The 26,358-nt window shown below is 38.5% G+C and overlaps 1 protein-coding gene across 4 annotated transcripts in view; it reads right to left on the bottom strand.

Annotated features, from left to right (window-relative positions):
- The window catches only part of alcama (activated leukocyte cell adhesion molecule a), a 74,060-nt gene extending 51,161 nt beyond the window's left edge, over positions 1 to 22,899 (bottom strand). For all 4 annotated transcript variants that reach the window (XM_051909276.1, XM_051909274.1, XM_051909275.1 and 1 more), the window contains exon 1: positions 22,649 to 22,899. In XM_051909276.1, coding sequence (XP_051765236.1) covers positions 22,649 to 22,706 — 58 coding nt within the window. In that variant the 5' untranslated portion in view covers positions 22,707 to 22,899. The remainder of the gene's footprint in view (positions 1 to 22,648) is intronic.
- Between the last annotated feature and the right edge of the window lie 3,459 nt (positions 22,900 to 26,358).

Here is a 26,358-nt window from a genome sequence, read left to right on the forward strand (position 1 = left end):
AGTGGACCACCTACTGGTTTCTTTCACTTCCTCAGCCTGGTGGCTCACTCCATAGGCACACCCTGCCAAGTTGGGCTCCTGTGGAGCGTTTTTTTTTTTTTTTTTTAAGGAAAAGAGGCTCTAGGCTTATCAGAGGGTATTTGAGGGTGCTTTCACACTGGCAGTTTAGTAGGAAACTGGGCACGGTTTGCATGAAAAATTAGTAATGTGAAAGCTGTAATGCAGAACAGGGATACTGAACCCGAGACTGCCTATAGGAGGTGGTCTGAGGTGGTCTGCACATGCGTTTTAGCTGATGAGAGTTCATTAGTTCAACAAAACACATGAAGAGTTCAATTGCAAAAACCTCTAAGTCAATCTGACGTCTTTTCTTCTAAATGAGCATTTAAGTTCCATTTTTTTTTTTTTTTACCAAGCTTTAGGTTCAGTAATTTCACTTTAATGGCAATGAAAAGGTTATTAGCCAGTTATTGAAATGCCTTATTTTCAAAAATGTCACTTTAGTAAATTCATTGGTATTTAACAAATTTGACTGTCTTTTGCTGCAAAACCAGCTAAGTCTACGTGTGCTTTTTTCACAAAAACCTCCAAGTCCATCTCTTTGGACAACAAGACAAAGGGAAGTGGTGTTTAGTGGTTTCTGCCAACGAACCAGTATTTCTGAATGGGCTGACGGTGAGATTTAGTGGATTTGAAGCGAAAGTATTTGATGAACATATGAGCATTCGCTCAATATCAGTATCTCATTTTTGCCGGAGGTGGCGTTTAGTGTCTTTTGCATCTGAACTCTTCACATGTACGGGATGACAATTGTGATGATTTACCTAGGATACTGGAATCCATTGCAAGTGGCGCAATGTAACACAGTTGTTTGGTTTTTTAAGTAAAGGTGGGACAAGTGAAAATGTATTTTTGTGGTAGTAAACATTATGCCACAAGTGCTGTCAATTGATCTTAACTTGTAATGAACCCTGGATTACTTTAATCTAAATTAACTGTAGTAAAGGATCAAAGTGCTTCCTGCTTCCGAAATGCAGAACGGACAAAAAAACGCCCTCCCAAGAGAGGCCAAAGTCTATGATTTTGTCTGTTTGCAAGCGAGAGAAAGTGAATTTTATTTGTGTTTGACCTCCATATGGGCCAGGCTTCTGTAACAGAACCTGTGTTGATCTCAAAACTCTCTTAAAGAGCAAGTGTTTGTCATTAGGAGGAACTCTGCTCCTGTTAGTCCTCAGAGATCACATCAAAACCCCCATTCACCTCGAAACACCCCTATCCCTCAGCATAGGGACCAAATGCTGATAACCACGAAAGGATTAAAACCAGGCTGACAGAAACAATCCTCAGCCTTCTCAGAGTTACCGACCCGGGGAAGGTCATCGTTAAAAATCAACTACAAGAGACGAAACACAGAGGCCGGTTGAGAGCTTGTTAAAAGAAGTTCTGCTATAAGATCACTGTTTATCTTTTTAGCGCAGGATTATAATTCATATTAACAACAGCAATCAGCTTGAGTATCGACGGATTACATTAACATAGTTTATATAGCAAGAAATTGGCCAATGCTATGTAAAACCAACTTTTTTCAAATAAAAAACCTTGGACGCTTGCTGTTTCTAATCCACTTGCCAAATGCTTTTCTTTATGGTGTTAATATGAGTTAATTCATTATATTTATCAAACCCTTTTAACATTAATTAAATAGTTATATATAAGTATTTTTATTTGTCATTTTGAAAAGTGATTTACCAATAATAATTTATTATTAAACTATTAAGAGTATATTTAAATACATTTTATACATTCATTAAATAAACATGTCTATTTAATGTTATTTATTAATCAATTTGAAAAGAGATTTATTAAATTTACTTTTTTTTTTTTGAATTCATAAAATAATAACTGACTGATTTTGAAGAATTCTAGTCTTCCAAATATGAACTCCTTTTATCTGAAGTCTAATGGTTTATTGTTTTTCCTATATATTATATAAGCAATAGGAACACACAAGCCGTGTAGGATTTTGTCAATCAGTGAAATTCCGCAGGTCTTACTTTTTCAGAGACCAATGAATGGAGTTAATGCAGAGAGTCATCGGTGCTAAATGTGAGTCACCAACACAGAATCAAAACAAAGTTGTATCATTAGCAATAACAGAATGAGCAGGAAATGAGAATGACCAAACAATCTGCCAGCACATTCTAAGATGAGTCACTGTATCTGAAAAGGTCATGCATGATAGAAAAACTGAGCTGGCAACAGACTGCAAGACACTTGAAGTGTGCCTGAGAGTGAAAGACTGAAATATTGGAGAACTCTGACCCACAGAGGGCATCACAGAATGTGAACTCTAGACATGGATTGACAGAGGAACCTTTGAGACACATGAAAGGCCCATTGAGGGCTGTCAGAGTTGAGTTTAGATGGGAATGATGGCAACAAGGGAGAGGGCTGGTGTTGTGGCTCATATCAGCGTGCTCTTGTTTTTCCATTTCACCCGTTTCACCAAACAGGCGCTGCCAGCCTTGGCAGCAGGCCGCCGGGGGCCAAAAGAAGGGGGGCAGGTGTATGTGACGGTGGCCACAGAGGGCCTTGTGTTGGGCTCACTATCAGCAAGGGAGTGCTCAGAAAGATAGGTGAGTCAAGGGCCGAGGTCACCCTGTCTCTGGGAGTCTCAGATAAAGCCCTGGGGGAGTTGTTATAGGGGGGCTCTGGAAGAGGTTAGCAGGTTCTTTCCAAGCAGTTTGCAGCCCACACGAGCCTGTCGATGCCTTATCAGGCCCGCCGTTCCGGAATCATCCATCCACTCACACCAGCTTAGATAAAGCCAAGACGGAGCTGTATGGGACACCGCAGGCCCGTGACAACAAACGGACCAGGGGACGGCAGCAATGCTTAGAGAGGGGCCAGGAATGGAGAACAGAAAATAGCCACTGTACTTAAGCCAGATGAGATTACATCTATAAAACTCTCCTGTTCTATCAACCAAAAACTCCTTAATCAAGCCTTCTTAAGCCTTAAACTTCAATCAAACCTTCTAAGTTATCGTAGTTAGTTAGCTAATCACCTACAACATAGTTAATTGTAGCCAGACATTCTATTAGCATTCATTCTGGCCAAGAACCAGTTAACCAGGTTTTGCTGGGCTTATCTGAAATAGGTACATTTATACAAAGCAGCTTACTTTTTTTCTTATTTCCTTTAAAGAATGGTTGAATCAGTCAGACACATGGCTTTAGCCACTGTTTCACTTACACAAGCGCTGTTTTCAAGATGGGATGTTAAGTTAAAAATAGTGCAATTTTTAAAAATGTGTCTTATTTAGTCAATTTATTCGTTCAGGCATTTTGAAAATATGTAGTTTTGCACATCCCCAAATCAAACCCATGGCCTTGGCATTGCTAGAAGCATGATTTATATGAGCTACAAGACTTTCAATGTCAGGAATGTTTAATTTGTCCTCAAAAACGCTCATTGTATCAACCTGTTGCCTCATAAACATAACTTTGTTTCCAAGCAAACTGGTTCCTCCCTACACTCTTGGAAGTTGCATAGCACCAGCCAACCAGATTTAAACAGGTGATTTCAGTCATTTTTCTGCGCAATATGCATTCGATTGTAAACCGACAAACTTTGTCATTTGGAGAACATGTTCTCTCAAAATGAGAGTATTAAACACCATTAATATCTAGCAGACAATGTTAACATCTCTTCCAGGACAGCACCGAGAGAAAGTACTTTGTAGAAGAACTTTGATGTTAAGATAAATTAATTACTTTGTTCTGAGGAGGCATGTGTGTGCGTGTGTATAAAGAATGTGAGTTAATGGCAAGTTAGTTTATCTTCTTCCCACTCTGAAATTACTCTTGGGCTGCGCAGAGGTGGATCCTCATATAATTAAAATATGCTAATGCCGTCCATACATTTATGTCTAACAAGTTTCAGTCAATTAAAGGAGCGAACAGCAGACCACGGTGATAACTCACAACCAATCACGAAGAGGTGATGTAGTAAACAAATGAGGGCCATTTAGTTTCATGAAAGTTCTATGAGGTTCTAGTTCACTAGTTCTACTCAGGTCCTGAAGCTGTACGAGAAAATGGAGGAAGTAATTTCCAAAGCTACACGAGCATTTGATTGTGTTTGTCCAAACACTCATTATTTTCACACTTCGTTTTCCCCCCCTTATCTATAAGACATTCACTCAAACTCCTCTAGAATAACACTCATCACTGCATTAGTCACACAAACAGTCTTTTGCCTGGAGACCCGATTCACTGTCTAGGCCAAAGCCATTTGTGTGTCGTTATAATCAATCATTTAACTGTGAGGGGACGGTTCTAATGGAAAAGACACAAGCAAACAAACAAACAGAGTAAGAATCGAGTACAAATCTCAGTATCCTATTACGTATAGAACCACCGTGTAAGAGAATCTCACAAAAGCTTAATGTTTGTTAGTGATTAACATTTGACATTTGATACCGCCATTTCTGCGAGAAAACACAAAGCCGATCTCATCGGTCTGGAACCCGTTAAGCTTGTGTGGTTTAGTAGCTAATCCAGCTGTTACAAAACCCAGAGATGGATGAAACTCTGATTAGGGTGGCGGATCAGAGCAGATATATTTGGACCATTGTGAATACCCAGAGGAATAGAGACGACAGGAGCCACTTTCGTCTCTTCTGTGTGTCATAAATATAATTGGCAGAAACACTCACTAGTTAGGACTGAGTGAGAACTGAGAAGGTGTAAATTACAAGTGAGCACAGCGCGACTTCTAAATCAAAGGTTGTCGTTTCTCAAGCTTCGAAGCCGAGGCTGCCGAGACTGTATGTCTAAGATGGATATCAGAAACTCTCTGCAGACAAGGGTCGGAGGTCAGAAAGAGAAACTTCAGAGGCTGCCCATAAAATTTACGCTGTCTCTAACATCAGAGGGTAGATATGCACATTGCTTGTCTACATAAATCCTTCAAGAGCAGCGCCTCACCTCTTTTTACACCTCCTCCAGAACGGATTCTAATTTACATGTCTGAGTTTTGGCCCATTGTGAATTAAACAGACTTAATCAGGGTTCAATAAAAGTCAAGCTCATTTGACAGTTTTTGTGGCATATTTACCACATAATTTTGAATCTTCCCTTGTTTTCTTAAAAAAAAAAAATTATGGCTAGGCATAGTGAATTGGGCCCATTTTTGGAGGATTTAAATGCAGAAATGTGAAGCTTATAATTTTATAAGAACACTTACATTTATTTTTGTTAAACTTGTATTATTTGAGGGTAAAGTTGTTTAAATCCTCATTTTTTTATTCGTTTTAAGGTTTTAGTGTTTATGGTGATAATGTCATGGCAGCAAACTGGATATAATTTTAAAAAGGTTAGTAAGACTTTCTTCCACACTAAAATCATGTTTACATTCATTTTGTTTACGCCCTATGGCTGTATTTTAACATTTACATATTGGCTCACTGTAAAACATATTTTTGCTTGTTTTTAAAGAAAAGGATGGACAAGGGTAACTTAATTTTTGTGGTAATCAACACTATGCCACAAGCGCTGTCGATTTATGTAATCTAGTTTATTCCTTTAAGTGAAAGATGTGCCAACTGTTCTCTGTGCCTATCTTTTTGACTCTCATTGCGGGTGGTGCTTGTAGAAGCTCGAATTCATTTCACCAAGCAGAAAAATGCTTTGAGGAAATGTGTTTTGTTTGCCCGGGTAACAGGTTTCATTTAAGGAGGCGCACACAATCACTAAGACAGACAGAGAAAGCATTAGTACACCAAGCACATCCTCGGTTTGAGCGATAAAGCTGCTGCCAAGGAAGACTGTGCTTCCCTCCTTTGCTTAGAGAAGACGTCCATGTAAGTGTTTTTGGGTACACATATGATAGAACCAAAGCCCTATGTAGAATGATGTATCACCGCTGCCATTTGCGATTACTGTAAAAGCAATGTGGCATGGGCGGCCCTTCAATGAAAGAGCAGAGAACAAACAAAGTCTATCACATATTGTACAATACAGCCATTCAGCCGACAGTGGCAAACAGGGACCTGCGGTTAATCTGAAAAGATTTCTCTGAGAGTCTCTATATTGAAGAACATCCATATTTAATCACAGTATCTGGAGTAAAACATCTCGCTGTCTGTGAATCATACACTTGCTTTATTACCGTATTTGCTAGAAACGTCTCGTATCCGCCGCTGGCGACGGGAGGATGGAAAACGGAATGATTTTGTAATGGCTTCTGGCACATCCATTATTCAATATGAAATACCTTGAAAGTTTATTTTACTGTGCTCCGTCTCACACTTCGAGCTGCCATTTCATATGCGGCTAAATTGATTCAGCGGTGTTGTGCGGGGTGAACCGTTCCGACCAATTTATCATGCAAAAGGTAAGCCTGAGTAACAGAGGACGTTGGGAAAGGGAGATACAAAGGAGATTGTGTGGGCACACGCTGTCGCTGATTGGTTTTTAAACAGGTTCTCCAGTCAGTTCTTGCCAGATAAGATGGCCATTAATGGCCACAGAGTCGAGCTCTTCAGAATTGACTGAAGCTTCTTTGAAATCAGCAGCCTGACACTGAATCGATACCGGTTTGGTCTTTAACGATACAGTTGGATTGACTGATCCCACAACAACGTGATTCAGAAGGTATTTTGAAACCAAAGTTTCCTCAATCAAACAACAATGCAAAAACAAAGATCAAAATATGTTGAGGAACTTGCAGGTCTGATAATTACTATTGCATGTTCTTTATTTGTTTTGCCAGATGATGGAATGTCAAGCATCAGGTAATGCAGCTTTTGTGGCATGCAAAGACAGATTGAAACTGTGGAAGAGAGAGACAGAGCATGAAAGTGATGGGGAGGAAGAAAAAACACAATAGCTCAAAATTGAGGCAGTGCAGGGGGAGTGTTGGTGACAGGAAGAGAGGTTGAGAGTCGATGCCACCAATCTAGTTATGACCCCATGTAGTGATTGCTCTGCAAAACTTAGCAATTACACCAGTTCTTTCTTCCGCCGCAGGCTACTATGCAATCAGACTGGCCTCTTTCAGACCAGCGGCAAACGCTGCCCAAAACTGCCCACTGTGTTACTGCCATGAGAGGGAAAAAAAATCAATTCAAGCTCATTAACAACTTAATAAGGAAATTTGAGATTCTTGTCATTTTCGGCACAGACTTGCTACATTATTTATCATGTTCCTTTTATTAATCACATACTGTACAGTGGGATTCAAAAGTCTCAGACCACTAATTTATTACATTTTTTCTTCATTTGAAATCAAATAATCAAGTTCAGTTTCGAGTTTCAAAGTTGAACTGAAAAGTGAACATGCATTTCAGAATGTCTTAGTATTTTGTATGTCCTCATTTTACTTGTAAGAGAAAAAAATAATTTATTCTTTTTTCTTCTTTTGCAGAACACAAAAGGTGATTATTTTAAAGAATGTTGGGATCCAACAACATGAATAAAAAAGTGTTTTTAGCATATGTTCCTTTGCGTTCTGCAAAAGATGACATGAGAGTGAATAAATTATGGCAGGATTTTCATATCTGGGTGATTTATTCCTTTAATGACAACAGCATGAACCTAGAAATAGTGCAGAATCGTTAATATTTTAGACTTTTGGACCCCGCCGTGCATCTGTTTGGACGGCATAGCTGTAATGTAGTCAAATTGTGTAAAGTCATTAAGAACCTGGTCACATCGGTTAACTGCAGGCAGAAGCTAATGATCGTGTGAGAGCTGAAAAGAGTGTTTCTGAGCCAGTTTGGGTCTAGGGAACATGTGTTGAATCATTTACACTGTTTACTCTGTGTATCAGAAGGTGTTAGACTCATCCATACTATTTTAATAATCTGAGAGAAGGCAGAAATACCATTCCCACACCAATCTGCTGTATAACAGCTTCAGGCTCATAAAACATAATGTTCATCTTTTTTTCTTTTTTTCAAATTTTTCCCCAACATACTTTAGAGTCAATGTAAATGTAATCACCTTCAAGAGAAAAGCTGACCAGTATTGTCTGAAGCATTAAACGTGACGAGGTTTGTAATGCAATTTACAAAAGACCGTCTTTTGTAAGACACATCTTTTGTTCTAATTCATATTTATATAATACAAGTTTCCAATAAACTCTTTGAACATTTGATGTCTTTGAAATGCAGCAAAGACAGAGATTAAATAGGTTTTTATTTTTGGAAAGCCAATAAACCAATGATGCCTAACAGCTAGGAAATATGAGAGCGAGCCCGTGTTGTGCGTTTCTATAGCTGACACCGATCCTCTCTGATCTGTCCATATCTTCAGGTCCTCTAGACCGCAAGTTCAAGCATTTCTTCGGAAAGCTATGGAAAACTGAAAGGTCCTTTTCAGTGCATTTTAATGGTGAATGTGTCGAGCAGCTTCAAAAAGACACGTTGGGAACTATGCTAGACTACAGTGAAGCTCCTGCCTTAGAGGCAAAATATCACTTGTGGCCTTTCTTAAAAATACAATTTGATTCAAGGCCTGTTCACTCAAAAGAATATGAAGCCTAGTCATTATGAGCTGATCTCAGCTGGGGATCTGATGAAGAAATAAAATCTGCTTTATAACTTCAAAGGCCTTCACTTCAGATCAGGCACCTGGCTGTCCGGCACACTACCAAGCTAAAAGGGATGTAACAGGGAGTTTTTATAGGATAACAAATAGGAAGACATAGAATAGCCTTCAGAAATACTGTGGTGTGATATTCCAGCACTAATTTTGAATAGTGGATTATTTTTAAATCTGCTCCACTCAAATTTTAAGTGCCATTGTGACACACCACAGGGCTGAAAAATAGATGTAGGCCTTGGAACGGTGGTATTCAACTGCTTATGAATTCACCTGAATAGGGCTGCTGGCACAAAAAAAAAGCAGGGATAAAGCTGATTTTTTTCATTACTTTTATCCATGTGCGTATGTGCACAAGGAAAAGCACATCTGTTTCGTGGGGTTTGGGGAGGGGGTTTTGCGGGTGTGTGTCTGTGTGCGTTTTAGAGGGGAAATGGAATTTTACCCTGAAGCCATCTGCATTACACTTTGAAGACAGAAGAGTCACTTTTGTTGGTCCTGACCACACCCAACAACGGCCCCTTCCCAACGGACTGCACAAGACCAGACATGACGTCCAGTCTGATGAACAGAGCATACCGTTCTTTGACACCAGTTTGTGAATCTCTTTTCTTTATCTTTAATTTCTATAAATCAGTAGGAAAGAAAAATCATCAATATACTTAGAGGTGCATGATATATCAGTACCATAACGGTTATCAGCAAAACATAGAGATGTTTTTTTAATTTACTGGTTTCAGAGTTATTTTAGTATTATTCATATAGTATTTTATTAATATGCTTCAGACCATACTGAACTGATCTTTTTGTTTTATTTAAATTCTTTGTTTTATTAAATTTTGTTTTATTAATTATGCCCTTTTGTCATAGTTTTTTATATATCTATTTAGCGTTCTTTGTATTGTTTTAGTTTTTAGTAATTTTTGTACTTCAACTTTTTAAGTGTTAATCTTTAAAAACACTAACAATTTAATAACATTATTAAATAAATGTATTCTTTAGTATATCTCAGAATGAATACATTTTTCATACAGTACACTGTAATGTTGTGATGCCTAAAGTCACTTGTAGCATTTACAGTTGTTTTTAGTTTATCATTACATTTGTATTTATTTAGACAAAACTAGTGTAGTCTTATTCTACAGTAAAGTTATTTTCCAATTATCAACTTGAAATAATTATTGGCTTATCGTATTGGTAATATTGCTATTGTTTTTCATAGACAGCAATGGGAGTGAATGGAGATAAAATGGAGACTTTTGCTTCCTGAGGAACTGATACCACATGTGTCTCCTCTAGATCTCAGGAGAAATTGCAAAAGCACAAATGCGGTCAGATTTATCAATGTAGAAAAAGTCTTGATAAGAACAAACTCATTCATTTCTCATGAAATTCTTCCAAGTCAATTTTTTCTCTGATATGCTATGTAAATTCATTTATAGCTCTATACCTTTTTCATATATCATCAGTTGTCTCATTTGCTTCTCTTGCATGGCTCAAGGTTGAAGTGTGTAATTTCTGCACAACTAGCAGCATTTAACAGAATAACTGTTTTCAAACAGGTCTCTGGAAAAACATACCTCATTTGCTGAACTCACACCATTGGTTGAGCCAGTGCAGCTGTTGTCGGCAGGTCAAGATGTTTAAACAAACAGAGCAATGTTTTGATAGCACCACTGAGCCCCAGTGTTTACACATTTTGGCATAAATCAGCCTATGAATTGCTTCTTTATATTGAACTATTTTAACATTAAAACAAATTACACACTTCAACACTTTTAGGAGAAACATCTGAAAAAAACCTCTGGAAAAAGCAGAGGCTTCTCCAACTCTCTGCAAAACCGCCCTCTTTAACAGAGCAAAAAATGTTGCTATCGCAAATGACTGATGGAGAAATAAGAAGCAGCTGAGAGAACAGGGTGTTTATCATGTGAATGTTGCTGTTTTCCTTGAAATATTGTGTGAAAACATCGAACGGACAGAAAGAGGAAGGTGAACGCAAGACACAAACATCATTTGTATAGAAACATCAGAGCTTTCAACTATCAGGCTCCTGCAGCCAAACCTTCTGTTCCTTCAAAGCAGGAGGTTCAGAAAGACCTGCAGACACCTGATGTTTTGTTCAAATACTTGTCAGGTCTGGGCACACCGTTATGGCATCCCTATACTGTAGACTTCGTTTTATTTAAAAAGGGGGAAAACATAGCCGAGGCATGTTCTGAACTGGATGAGAAGATAAAGTCAGCTTTGCTTTGTAGTTTCAATCATGCAGAGGGATGCAGCATAGCCACTGGCAACTAGAGACAGGATGAGGGCAGCCAGTTTCCTCCCTGCCGTTTTACCGCACAGCTCCTGGGGGCACTGAGGATTCAGTTACCACAACAGCACAAGCTAAGATAAGATTTAAAAACACTTTCCCTGGCCAAGAACAAGAAATGAGCCCCGGATCCCAATAAAACACAAACACCTGAGGAATATCTGAGCAAAATCCAAATAATATTGAATATAAAGGAGCACTTTGTTTTTTAGAGCTTCGTGTTGGAGTTTCTGCTCAAGTCAATGTTTGTTTTGAGCCAAAACGGTCGTTAATGCAAATTACGTGACAAAGAGAACTTTAGAAGTTTAAATATTTTAGGCTTAGATGCAAAACTGCATATAGTGTTAGTCTCTGCATTAGTGGTGGGAATTTTTCAGTGGTCATCTATTTTCATTGGCATATATATTATATATATTTCACACACCATATTGCAAATGTCTTATAAACAAGTTAATATGTAAAAGCAATTTCACATTCAAAATCAAACTGTTGGTCTAAATATCACTTTCAATAATAAGGCAAAAAACATATACTCAGCAATACAATTTGAATAATCACATCTGACTTTAAATGTTAGCTGGAAAACAGTGTTGGGATGTTTAGCAGATGAGAGGGGAAAGTAGCTGTACTGCTGCCCGGGATGGTGCAGCGACTGATGCTGAAGATAAAACGGATCAGTCATAGCACTGAGCCGTTGGCTGCCTCGGCCCATCTGAGATGTGAGAGCCACTGGGGTGAGTTCATGAAAAGGATCAAACATGCTCCAAAGCTTTACAGAGATATGATATGTTACCCTTCCCCACGCCTGAGTTAGCAACGCGCAAGAAAATAAGAGAAATTATATTGAAAGTTCTAGTTCCACTGCCTGAACTGAATAAAACAGACTTTGAACCAACTGAAAAAGGCTGATGACCACCAATGGATCAAGGTTTGCCTAGTTAGGAAGAAGTTAGTGTCAGCTGGTACAGTAGATGACATAACTACATCATTCTAACAAAAAGGCATCTTCCTCCATTGACAGCCATTCAGAAGTAGGCGTGTGTTCTGATAAAATACATTTTTTGGCAAGAACATAATACTGCAAAAACAAATATTACCAGTGCCTTTGTCTACTTGAACGTCACAGCTCAGGATAGTTGCTAGGGGAGGTCTTGAGACTAACAGCGTTCTTGTGGTGACCTCAGCCAATCTGTGTAAGTGAGATGAATGGGAATGCTATGATGAGTAAAACTTGACATCTTGGCTTCTAAGCTCTTGCTTCGGAAAAAGACAAACTTCTTCAGGGCTCGCAAAATTGGTAGCCCGACGTCTCGGGGCTATTGTGTCTTCCAGTCAGGATACCAAAAGGTATTTCAATTCCACTCAGCCAAAAAAGACAGATCAAAATGAAGAAGAAGGGACAGCCTTCAGACCACCTCAAAGTTCAAGAGTTCCGAAAAATCAGACTATGAGGTGAAAAGAAAGTGCAGCTTTTTGGTTTGATGAACAAAAGAATTTCCGTGGCTGGAACATGACAAGGTAAACAACACAATGTTCTGTCGGGTGTGTTGTCAGTTCCCCACAATTTCTGACTCGACGAGTGCTTTTGTCACTGGAACCAATAATTTTATAAAAAAACCCATCAAAAACCATGACAAAACCCTGCATCACAAGAAGTGCATTGGTGCCCAGTCTGTAGCGTCTTTTCCAGAATGAACGCTATCTGCAAAAAACATACTAAAAGTAAACCAAGCACACAGGAAGTCCAGTTCAGTTAGAACCAACTGCATATTTGTATTGATGATTGTAATTTGATTATTTTATACAGTAGGCTATATGATTGTTGATATTTGTGTCTTGAAAATGTTTCGACTCCTATCAAATTTTCTACATAAAAAAAAAGTTGTTTTATTCAGGCTAGTTAATTCAATTCGAGCTACCAAAATCTGAAGAGTGCCTGCCTGAAGGGCTACCAGAGGTTTTGAAATTTCCTAAGCTGTTTTTGTGAACTTGCTTAGTATCAGACAGAAATAGAAAGGGGAAATTCAGCCCTTGTATTTCAAGTTTTTTGTTAGTGTGAGGAACCTTGTGTTTCGTAGGTCAATTTCATTAAATGACATCTGAAATGTGGTCATGAGACCACTGCATGGGCCTGAATCAAACAAATACTTTAGCTTGTGTCTCCTATATATAGAACAGCAGAAGATTAGTGCACTGCCCAGAGAAAAATACATTGCCTCTTATCTCCAAGGAACACACTTTAAGAAATCTTTTCTGAAAGTGTGTGTGCAGCCCCAACGAGAGGGATAGAGTGAGATGAGGAGCAAGAAAAGGAATTAAAACTCTTCACCTGCAAATCATCCACCTGAAATGTTGGGAACACCAAAGGCGCAGGCTTTTAGCTTAAATACCTTTAGTAAGAGATCTACGATAACCACTCGAAAACCTCCCAAGAATGGTGTTATCTCCGACTGCTATGAATGTGCTCACAGGTACTTCCAAATAAGGATGTAAAAAAGAAGTGGAAGTTGGTCAGCTTGTGGTTAAATTTAGTGTGCTATCACCCCAAGCTTTCAGCATGTTGCTAGCAGACAGCAACAGACTTTCTCTCAGACATATCACAGCCTGATGTCACTAAAATGGCACTTCAGAAGATGGAGTGGACTCCTTAAAGTGCACTGGATGTGTACATTTATAAATAAATCCCAAATATATCACTGTATTTGAATGAACAGCTGTTGGATATGTTAAAAATGTTAAATTAGGACCAGTCGAAAATATACAGTGGTTGATTAGCGTATTAAAAAAAAAACTGACTGCAATCTTTTTTCTTCCCTTTCCTGTTTCTTTCTATCGCACATCTATTCTATTGTGGCTTTTAGTTCAAATAATGGCTAATATGAGCACTTCGAACAGAATAGTTAGCCCTGCTATTAGAAAGCAGCCATTTTATAGGTAAAAATCATGGCTTTTAGCTGCTACAACCCATTTCTTTCGAGGTTAATGTTGGATGTGCATTTGCCTCATTTGCTGTGAGGAAAATTACAGGACAGGTCAATAGCATTATTAGCATAGCAAGCGGAGGCCATGGGGTGACAAAATGGCAGACTACCGGTACATCGTAAGCCTACGGGGGTCTTTGAGATATATAACTCAAGTAATTTTCTTTTCCAATGACTTTCAAAAAGAGAACAGACTCCTCAGACTCAATATTCAGCAATAGCAAAGTTTTTTTCGCATTTTCTCCGTGCACATCTACGAAACTTTTAACATTGGGCCCATTGTATTGGTATTAGTATAGCAAAGTGGAGGCCATGTGGTGACAAAATGGCAGACTACTGGGACATCGAAGCTTACGAGGGTCTTTGAGATATACAACAAGTAATTTTCGTTTCCAATGGCTTTCAAAAAGAGCACAGCCTCTTTAGACTTGATATTCAACGTAGCAAAGTTTTAGTTTTTTCTCCACGCACATCTATGAAACTTTTAACACTGGGCTGATTGTATTGGTATTAGCATAGCAAAGTGGAGACAAAATGGCAGACCTTACTGAGGTCTTTGAGATATTTCTTTTCTGATGGCTCTCTAAAGACCACAGCCTCCTTAGACTTGATATTCAGTGTAGCACGCTCTTGGTTTTCCTCCGCACACATCTACAAGACTTTTAACATAGGGCCCATTGTACTTGACCCTTCTGGATGGTAAATAAATCAATTTGTGCTGAATGCAGAAAGTGCTGTCAGACAAGATGAATAAAGAAACAAGGGATTTTGAGGAGAGGGAGGGAGGGAGAGAAAAGGGCAAACACCCAGAGGTGGGATTTATTGAATAAATAGAGAGACGGATCCGTCCTAAACTTTCCCTCAAAAGACAACTAAGAGTGGAAAGACGGAGCAAAGACGAAAGACGAAGATCCGCTAGGGAAGACTGTTGCTTTATCCTGCTCTCTGTGGCATTCCCATCATAAAAGCAGCAACAAATTTAGTGCAGATAGTGTAAAAAAATCTTCAAATTTGCATGTGAAGAGAAAGATAAAGACCCGCTCGTGAACACAGGAATTTTGGGAGGCGTCACAACAGCCCCTCAGGCCACCAGTCTCGATGTGCTGAAACAGGCTCATGAAGAGGGGTAAAAAAAAGCAAGCTTCTTTTCCCCTCAATGTGAACCGAAGCAGCTGTGCACCGGTTGTGTGTACATAATCAACCATTTACCTCTACTCCAACTTTCAACCTTTTAAAATCGCATTAGAACGGTGCACGCTGAAACAACACGGCGCTCTGAGGGAGCTCCTCCAGCCCGCAAGAGCTGGAACTAATTTATCGCATGAGAGGATGCTTCTTCCCCTGCCTCTCGGGAGTGGAGCGGGTCGGCTGCCTGCCCTAATCATTTTCACCATGAGGTTTACTGAATGTTTAACCTGTCAAAAATCCGGTGCTATCCGACTATTGCATGTAAAGTCATGCGGCAAAGCGGTTTTGGAAATTCAAAAAGGGAATAATAAATTGAGTCGCAATTGATTCTATATGCTATGCATCTTTGGGAACCCTTTTGTTTGAGAACTCTTAATGGATACTCCTATACGTGATTTTAGTGGGCAACATGAATTTGCTTTTGAACTTCCTTCTCTGAGATTTGGGTTCAAGGTTTTCATCTCTTTTTTTTAAACATACTCTCATCCGACCGCAGCCTCATTCATTCATCCTCCCTTTTACTCCCACCAGTAACCCTTTTAAATCACATATCCAGTATAATTTATTACTTGGGTGCATAAAGACAACAATTCATTGGGTCTGAGCTTGATTTAGTGTGAGGTGCTAAAAAGGCATGTGAACATGAGGGAGGAGGCCACTAAATTGTTAGCAGGAATAACATTTGACCTTTTTTCATTAGAGCTATGTTCTCAGATAAACCACATGATAAAGACAGATGACATACATCTGAAACGGACCTAATGACTTCAAAAGCCCCCACTTCCTCTTTTAGTGGCAAACTTTGCCACAGTTGAAACTCTACTATGCATAGCTCCTTTCTGTGGGAGTTATTTCCCAACACTGACAGGGTTGCATTTTAAATTCGATTTAAAATTTTGTCATTTACTCACTCTCATGTCATTCCAAAAGTGTATGATTTTCTTTCTTCTGTGAATCACAAAACCTCAGTGGGTTTTTTTGTGTCCCACAGAAGTGTCATAAGACATGAGGGTTAGGGTTTTTTTTTGTTCACACTATTGACTGTGTCACCCTGCCTCACTACAAAGGACATTAAATTGGAATGACAGAAAGAGGACTAAATTGCAACTCAGAGAAATTCAACACAGGTAATGTATTCTGGGAAATTAAGTGTTCTTCCACCCTAGTTGTTTTATTAATTAAGTATGACACATACACACACACTCAATGTTGGGTTTCCATGTTTTTTTGGGGACATTCCATAGACATAAAGATTTTTATATTCTATCCCCTAACCCTAACTCTCTAACCCCTAAACCTACCCATCATAGAACACTTTCTGCATTTTTACATTTTCAAAAAACATCACTTAGTGTGATTTATAAGCTGTTTTCCCCATGGGGACCAAAAAATGACCCCACAAGGACAAGGATTTCGGATATTGCCATCTTTGTGAGGACATTTTGTCCCCATAATGTAGGGTATACCTGTCCTGAACCACACACACACACATACATTATTTATAAATATATACATAATTTACTTGGCCTCATGTTATTCTAAACTTATGTGACTTTCTTTCTTCTGAGGAATATAAAGGAAGGTATTTTGAAGAATGTTTTTGTCCCGTAATGAAAGTCTTTTCAAAATATCGTCTTTTTTGTTCCACGGAACAAACGTTTTACAGGTTTTAAACATAAGGGTGAGTACATAAAAGAATTTTCATTTTTGGGTGAACTATCCCTTTAACTAGAAAGTTTAAAAGTAAAGTTATGTGAATTTTAATTCCACTTTCCTAAATTATAATGCAAACTGTAATTGGAATTTAAAAGGCATTCTCAATTCAAGCCTAAATGCTGCAACCTTATGCTCGAATCTGAAAAAGAAATGCTTTCAAACTAATAGGCGCATTGTGAACCTGCTAAAAGAGCAATTAAAGCTTTAAAGGCTAGACTTCAGACCATTTCTTCCACCCGCATTGTTTGCGCTGAATGTCTCTCTGAATAGGGCCTCCACCCGTCAAATTTACGGTTCAGCCCACATTACCTTTAATAGATTTAACCAACATCAGTGCTTCCTCATTCACACTGACAGCTCTGGGAGATCCTGTCCCTAACACATGGAGCTCATGGGCACTCTAACCTTCTTTCCATCCGCCTCTCTCTCTCACTCTATCCGGAACAGATTTAAGAGAGGGGAAAAAACTTTGCCTTCCTCTGTCATGCCCTTTTGGGTTCAAAGCATCACTTAAAGAGGCGAGAGTGGCAGGCAGGAACGTCTCCTCACACATGGAGAAATGCAATCTGCACATCACAGACAGCATCAAAGCGACGGACCCAGAATGGGAATCCGGTTATCGTGCGTCTCCATGGCTGCCAGAAAGGTTGTGTGGCTTTGAATGTCAGCTTGAATTGAAGCGCTCAAAGCCTCTGATGGATATTTGACAGAATGTGATTTGGCGGGAGGGAGACGGGCTAAGGGCCGCTACAACTCGCAACCTTTTGTAGATGGATCTAAATGCCAGGACAAACATTTGACATTGATGAAATAATATCCGCCGGACCACCATTAACCACTACAAGTGAACGAGCAACCTGATGTATGTAAATCCTTTTCTGGGGGGTATTATCGACCTCAAAACATATGGCTTAAAGTGTCTCGGATCAAAACGCCATGTACATTTCATAAGCACAAGCACTAAACACACTCAAATTGGCTCTACACTGTGATCTCTAAACTGATCGATACGACAACCCCATAGAAAGGGTGACTTATGACTCTTGCACTATAAGCAAACTTATAAATAACATTCCAACTGCCACCTAATTGCTGCTAAAACTATATTGAACAGACCGGGGTGGCCTCGTCGTGGACCGACTAACCACACTCTTGAGTTACCGCCAAAGAGCGCATGTTAAAAAACACATTGTGTAGAAATAATTGGATGCTTGTCTGATCGATAGCCATGCCCGGACCCTTTCATTGACTGCCACATCAATATATTTATACCACCCGCCCATAAATGAGCAAGAGTGGCCCAAAAGAGTCAGTTATGGCTCTTTAAACAATCCCATTAAACTCAAGATGATCTGTTTGCCAGTCATTAATGTTCTGACTTGCATCCTCTCAGGCTGCCAGACGCTGAAGTCTGCAAGAATCATTAATATTAATAAATAAATGCAGATAAACTAGTCCAATCGGCACATTTAATCAGCTTTCCGCATTCTGATTGCGAGCCAAAAGTCTTGTATGCGAGTTGTTCTATGACGGATATTGATCTGAAAACACGCAGCCTTGGATTTTTCTTGGTGAAAAGCAGGACAGCCACCAGGAGAACTTGAATTAAATGTTGTTGCTACTTGCATATTTGGTGTAGATGAGAATGCTGCTGTGAAAATTACGTTATTGTGTACAGCACGCAAAAGTTAGCGCTCTCATTTAAAGCTTATCTCAGAAGCTTCGCACTTGTGTCTCCCTGCTGTGCATCGCTACACTGATTATATGCATAACAGTATTAAAGAAAGAGAACAATATTCCCTCGACGCAGCACTTAAGACCACCAACTGGCTTTTATCAACCAGCAATCTTGGTAAAAGGCGTTTTAACAGTCCGTCAGACTACGTACACAAACCTAATGTAAGTATTCCCTTTGATTATGTGGCAAAAGGGAGGGGTGTGGGACCAGATGAGTAGATAAGACTGAGTGTAGTCTCAGGAGGCCATTTTGGGCGGTGCAGACAGCAGGTCTTCCTTCTTCGCAATGCTTCAATTAATCCATTAGCAAATGGGGAGTGCATTTGATGGACAAGAAAGACTCACAAGGAGGGATAATGTATATGTGTGTGTGTGCATGTGTTTATGGGACAGCAGATGCTTGGTCCAACACGACTTGAGTAATTTACTGTAAAAGCCTGCGATGGAGCATACATGTATGCGAGCGGTCGGGAGGGAATTTAAATATGAATAAATGATGACATAATGGCCTCAGCACTTCAAACCATTTAAATGTTTGGTCAAAAGCACATTCGGAAACCTTAACTGCCTGTCTCCTCCAAACCTAAATCCAATAATTTCAGCATAATACCCACAATCATTTTAGCATAAAACACTGTTCACTTAGCCTATGCCATTTTTTTTCCTCCTCTTCCCACCATTTGAGACAAACAAAGCCCTAAAGCTATAAAATTAGCTTTCACCATATGCTCCCATTGGCTGTTCCTGAAAGCAGTGCCATAGTTAGGCTTGAACTAAATGAATATGCAAATATGAATTAGAATTCTCTTTTCACTACATGCGTTTTCCTGTTTGATATCTAAGTGGAACTGACATTAATCAGCTCAAGCCCTTGCCTGCCAATAAACAATGACAAAATATTCCCCCATCAGGCCACGATGGCATGAATCTTTCGCGTGAATGCTTAAATGATCAGATGAGGGATTTCCTGGTGTAGATGCGGTTTAGCGTCAGTCTTAATGTAATTAGGTTTTTCCATCTCTCGTGCTAAACAAAGAGAGTTCCAGTTCCTCCTCATGGTCAAACGTCATTCAGAGTGACATCACTGATGTGTAAACATAGACGTAATCCTGGTGTAACCTAACAGGAAATTTCCAAGAGTGCATTTTTACAAATTCACCTTAAATAAACTCTTTTATTTAAAATATTATGATGATTTATTAAATATTTTCATGCATGCTATTAAATCTAGTCCATATTCATCAGTGCTTTAATCATTCAGCTTTCAGATGAGAGTAAAAATTCTTCTTAATCAGAATAAGGAATAGTTTCATCAGCTAGGTTATTTAATCGACAAATTAAATAATGTATTCAGTAGGCTTTATAGAACAGTTTTTTGCTATAAAATACATCTAGAGCATATGATCCAATGACTGAGCTCACAAAGACAGCAGAGGTGCTTTTCTTTACCTGTTTGCATATAAGTGATCAGTCTCCTGCTGACAGCACTTCATAGAAACTGACCTTTCCAACACACAACCAAAAAGAGCCAGAGGGTCATAACAGCAAATACCCTTTGAGTAAAGGCTATGGGTTGTGTGTGTGTGTGTGTGTGTGTGTGTGTGTTTGTTTGGGGTAGGTTGGGGTAGTGGAGAACTCTTAGAAACCGCCTACGTGGCTTAAAGCAATGTCTGTGTTTGTGTGTGTGTGTGGGGGGGGGGGGGGGGGGGGGGGGGGTACTTGGTTCCTCAGGGAAGAACATGAACCACACCCATCACATATAGCACAGGATCCCAAAACAATAGCCTGAACAGAATCTTCACTCAAACTGTATTTTCCAATGAATTTCCAGTGCAGTTCAGTGCATTCTTTATAATCAACAACATATTCTTTGTCACACAATAAAATGAAATTAAGTTCTGTAAACAGGCTGACAAACAAGTGTTATTTTTGGAAAATGTCACATGATGTTCATTTTCCTGCTGTGTGACTGAGCTTCCTTAATTTCATGCTGAACACATTTGATTTGATTTTAACAAATTTCCCATTATGGACTATACATGGCACATTGTTACATACCTAATATAGTAAAAAAAAATATTTTTAGACAAAATATGAGTAGTTCACAAATAGAGTGGTGCAGAGATAATGTCAAAACCCAGAATTCACTGCTGGTTCCCTCAATATTTTCCTATGGGGTTTTATAATGGGGGTTTTCAATTTATGAGTAAAATAAAGCCTTTAGTAAACATAACTTGACGATACTCTGACGTTTTGTTCTACAATGTGAACTGCACACCCAAACGTTCTAATCTAGTTACTTATTAGAAACATTCGTTTTGAAAAAGATGGGTGTGTAATAATCATTTAATCAACGAATGTGAAGACTACCCATATAGGAGCCAAATAAATAAATAGATAAATAATAAAGCCTTATTTCTCCATATCTCTCTCTATCAGATAGATAGATAGATAGATAGATAGATAGATAGGAGCACGCATCTTTAGTGGGCCATTATTCGAGAAAAACATTTTAAAAAGACTTTGAGGTACAGCAGCCAGTACCTCAAAGTAATCAATCACTTTACCGCCTTAACATAGCTTAGTAGCCTATATGAAGAAGAATAAAGACATATCAGATAAATTTTGATGAGCAAACAAGTATTTGACACTGTCAAAACCATACACCAGTCAAATGACTGAATTTGTAACACCGCACTCCACCTCCGCAACCTCTCGTGAGCACGCACGCGCTCGCTTTCTTTCTCTCTCTCACATAGCGCGCGCACACACATAGCGCACACGCGCTCAAAGAAGATTCAAGCCGGTCAGCGCTGTTCGCGCGCGTCTCAAAATCCCCTAGACTTTATTTAGGCTACTGATTAACTTCTAATAATTTGAGCACACAGAACAACAGCCATGCACGATCCAAAATAATGCAGTCGCTTATTAAAAGGATAGTGCATTACACTGTTAAAATGATGTATCATATTCAAAAATCCGTATGATTTTCTTTCATTTGCAAAAAAACAAACAAAACAAAACAAAAAAAACAGGCTGAATGAAGGATGTCCTGCGATTTTTTCTATGCGATTAGAAAGAATAGGTACCGTACTGGAGCGATAAAGCTTCAAACATGCCCCAAAATCACCATAAAAGTAGTCCAAAGACAACATATAGTCCTCTGGCGACATACAATAGCTTTTTGTGAGAAACAGGCCAAAAAAATAAGTGTTATTATAGATCTTCTCAATGAATCAGACAAGTGATCTAATTCACAAAACCCCATCTGAATGATTCGTCCATCAATCAAATTGATCCAGTTCTCACTGACTCAATAACAACAGTTCTTTTCGGTTTGTTCCTCACACAAACCTATTGTAGGCTACATCGCACACGAGCAGTGTGGACTACTTTTATGAGGTTTAAGTTCTTTTTTGACGTTTCGCGGCTGAATCGGGCACCATTCATTGTCCTGGAAACGACCGACCAGGGTATTTTTTGAAAATGTTCATGGGTGAAATGACTTTCAGTTTAGGGCAAACTGTCCCTTTAAGGTCCGTGTTTACTTTCTGTTTGGGACTGACGCATACAATAGAGCTATGGGGATTTCAGAAACACGCGCAGGTGTGATGTCACAGTATTCAGTGCTCTATATGTTTCTGCGTGTGATACAGAGACATAAACACGTAGTATCAACAATATTCCTCGCATGCCAAGTCATCGGTCTAAACTTTGAAACACTTCGTATTCACTGTTCTGTACTGAGAAACCTTTAAGTTTGAAAGCTTTATCACAGTCTCCTACTGCTGGTGATAAAAATGAATGAATGTGAATGTCCGCACAGACGGCTTAATCTTCTTCAGGTGGAGAGCTGACCTCTTGTTCTTAACGTGGGAGAAATGAGAAGTCTAACACATGACATGGCAATGATTGCCAACGAACTGCGGCAACGGCTATTATAAACACTTGTTGATGTTGACATAAGGAAGTTAAAAATGTAGAATGGTCACTATAGGAACGAACCGGTTCAACAAAAGTCTCCGATTACGGCAGCGATGTTACATGAAAGAATGGGAGAAGGAGATTATAAAATTTTCATGATAAATTGACTGACATACCTGGAGGAAACACAAGGACTGCTATGAAGGCACCGAAAAGGTAGATAACTGATTGCATCCTTAGAGAAAACCCCGGCTCTCGTCTATACAGTCCGAAGAGAATATCAGAGATATGCACGTCTGAAGTTGTTGGATAGTAACGAGAGAAGGCGCTGGTTGAGTGCGTTGAAAGGATCAGGCGGGTTGTTCTGTGCGGAGCGCGAAGGTGAAGTCTGGAGTCTGGACGAGCAGTGGAGATAGTGCGAATCCACACTGGAGAGTTGGGCGCGAAGCCCCGCCCCCGTTCCGCCCCCAGTGACGCCCTCTTAGGGTGAAGCCCGAGGCTGTGGTAACTTTTGACACGCTGCTGTTTAATCAGCAGCTTTGGAAAGTTCGAATGATTCTAGCATATCAGTTCTGAAAATCAGAACTGTTTCAATGAGTCATTAGAAAACTGTTCTTCAATTCGTCTTACACACACGTTGGGTATTCATGTTTTATGCGGGCATTCCATAGACATTTTTATTTTTCATCACACAATGTGATTTATAAGCTGTTTTTATCATGGAGACCAAAAATGTCCACACAAGGACAAGGATCTTTGTGGGGACATTTTTTTGGGACATTTTGTCCCCAAAATGTAAGGTTTACCAGGGTCACACACAAACACGCATTGGGTTTTCATGTTTTATGGGAACTTTCCATAGACATAATGATATTACAAAAATCATTAGCCTATGTCTATAGAAAGTCCCAAAAATCCATGTCCTTGTGGGGATACTTTTGGTCCCCATGAGGAAACTAGCTTATAAATAAAACTGTGGGATGTAAAATAAAAGTGATGTTTTTTTGAAAATCTCAGAATAGCCTAAAAGTTTATACAACCGTTCTTTCTGGTTCTCAAATCTGATTGGCTGAGAGGTCTTTCTAGCCATGCAATATTCTACCAATATCGCCAAGGGAACCGTTTCACTGTTTGAATCACTCCGCTGTCAGTGTTCTCACAGCGAGTGTCATGGCAGATGAGCAAATCCACCATATTTTTAGAGATGCTGCTGTTATTTTGTAATGGAATGTAGTTTAAAGGCTTTTTTAGGTGAGAATATAGTTGTTTAGACCTCAGATATGCGATTAATATGTAAACATGTAAACTATTTGAAAATATGTAAACTATTTGCAGTCTGTCAGCGACCGTTCAGCGCTCATGTACCTGCAGAGAACAGCTTCGTCTTGGCCGGTCCTTCGGGAATTTGCCGCTAGCTATTATGTAGATAGTGTTTAAACATGAGGTATAATTCGTTTTGGGTATATCAAACAGGCAATCTTTGGTCTTATCAATCTATTACTTGTTTCAGAGCTAATAGATTTGGCTTAAGGGCTATATTAAGTTTCATAACTTTATATTTACATAAATCCTGTACTAACTAGAGTGCTGCTTATACGTTTGACGGAACTGTTTGCTTGTGTTTATTTCCTATTTCACTTCTTATACTGTTATAATGGCTATTGTTGTTCATTTAAATATTATTGTTCAATAAATAATATTATTTATAAATAACATGCCATATATTGAGAAAGAGTCCATTAGTGATTTCGACTTCAGTGAAAGTTACATTAATACACCATGAGATGGTGGCAAAGACTGTCTTGATGAGTGAGTCAGTCAGTCGCAAAACTTTAAATATTGAAATGGACTGAAACAAGGAAACAAGGACGTTGTTTACTTTAAACATCTTACGAGACGCAACTGACAAATGCATTGACTAGCGCTGTCATGAGAATGTCTTAAATGTTAAAAAAAACCAAAGATATCGCAAAAGATGTCCTCAGCGGACATTCAAACTGATTTTGTGATTATAAGTATAAGATTGACCTGAAGAATATCAGCTAGATGCAGGTAACAACACTCGCTCAGGAGATCTCTCTCTCGTAATACTAATATAATATAATATAATATAATATAATAATATTACAATGAGTTTCAATAAAGCGACTCAAAGTTCCTTCGTTACTAGTTCTAAAGTGACGGTTTAGAATTAGTAAAGGAGGCTTGGGCTCAACTGTTAAACTGTCAATTCGAGATTTTAATCCGTGGCGGAAGGAAGTAGTTCCTCACAAAAGAGGGTTTATAAAGACACTCCGTTGTTGTTTTTATTTATTTACACACTTGTGCCATCAATTGCCTAAGGCCGAATCACAACCATGCTGATATACAGCCATATCGTACAGCTACTGATATTGCCCATATATATAATATATTTGTGTGTGTGTGTGTGTGTGTGTGTGTTTGTGTGTAGACTCTGTAGATATATAGACTATATTGGCCTATACACTCAAATGTTCAAAGATCAGTAAGTCTCTTTTTTAAGAAATTAATACTTTTATTCAGCAAGGACACATTTAATTGATCAAAAGTGACAGTAAAGATATGAATAATGTTAGAAAAGATTTCTATTTCAAATATGAATAATGTTAGAAAAGATTTCTATTTCAAGTGAGTGCTGTTCTTTTGAACTTTCTACTTCTGAAAAATAAATCATGGTTTCCAAAAAAATATTCAAAATTGATAATAATATTAATATATTAATATGTTTCTTGAGCACCACTTTGACATCACAGGAATTAACATTTAAAAACAGTTATTTTAAATTGTAATAATATTTCACAATATTTTATTTATTAAATATTTTGACAGAATTTTTTATCAAATAAATGCAGCCTTGGTGAGCATAAGAGACTTCTTTTTAAAAAACATTATTATTTCTGTAAATATGTGGTTTGGCATTGTACAACGTTTTAAAATGTCCATTTTATGAAACAAAGACACTTTAAATATACAAAGAGAAAGGGAGACTTATTTTATTTTTCAAAAGTTTCAAAGCTCAAAAGGTACCAAATTGTAGGTATAACCGATATACATGTAGCCTATTGGACAAATATGCATGGAAATTTTTCATATTAGTGACTTATTGACAGATAACTGAGTTTGATTTAAACCAGTTTTTCACAAAGAAAATCTTTTAATATGAGTCATACAGTCCATTTGAGATCTTCTCCACATCTGAGCTGTTTCAGGAAAATGGTGAGTTCAATTGTTTTATAAATGCATTTAATCACAAACACCTACAAATAATAAAAAACTGTGTTCAGCAGTGTCACCCCAGTTTGGTTCCCACCTTGTCATTAGACAGAGAGGCTCTGGGGAAGAAACTAACACCAACTGAGTCACACTGAATTTAAAAATGAATGAAATGCAGTGACAAACCACCCTAATATCAAGTTACAAGTTATTTTAATTGTTATCTGTAATATAATACGTCTTTCACTTATTTTCAGAAAATTGCAAAAATAACATCTGCTCTAAGCATTATATTTGCATTTCTTTACCCATTGAAAATGACAAGAGAATCAATGACTATAAAAAAAATGCACATACTGTAGTGTGTTAGTTAGTGTTGTAGCTAATAATTACTTTGTCCTGTTTTAATCCAAAGTTAAGAGGTTATCCTATCATAAAAAATGGTCTTACAGGGGGCATTCATTCTCATTTACAGAGCTGCTTTCTTTTTGAGAGAGACAAAATGTCTTATATTAGTAATAGCAGTAAAATATTCATCTTTTGTCTTTGTCTTTTCAGTGTGATGCAACTGTTTCATTATGAATAACTTCCTGACCCTCCCAAATGAATGGCTTGAGGGGGAAGACTTCTCCTTATGTTTAGGGCATTAACA

Source organism: Ctenopharyngodon idella, chromosome 10 (assembly GCF_019924925.1).
Source record: "Ctenopharyngodon idella isolate HZGC_01 chromosome 10, HZGC01, whole genome shotgun sequence".
In the NCBI taxonomy this organism is placed as follows: Eukaryota; Metazoa; Chordata; class Actinopteri; order Cypriniformes; family Xenocyprididae; genus Ctenopharyngodon; species Ctenopharyngodon idella.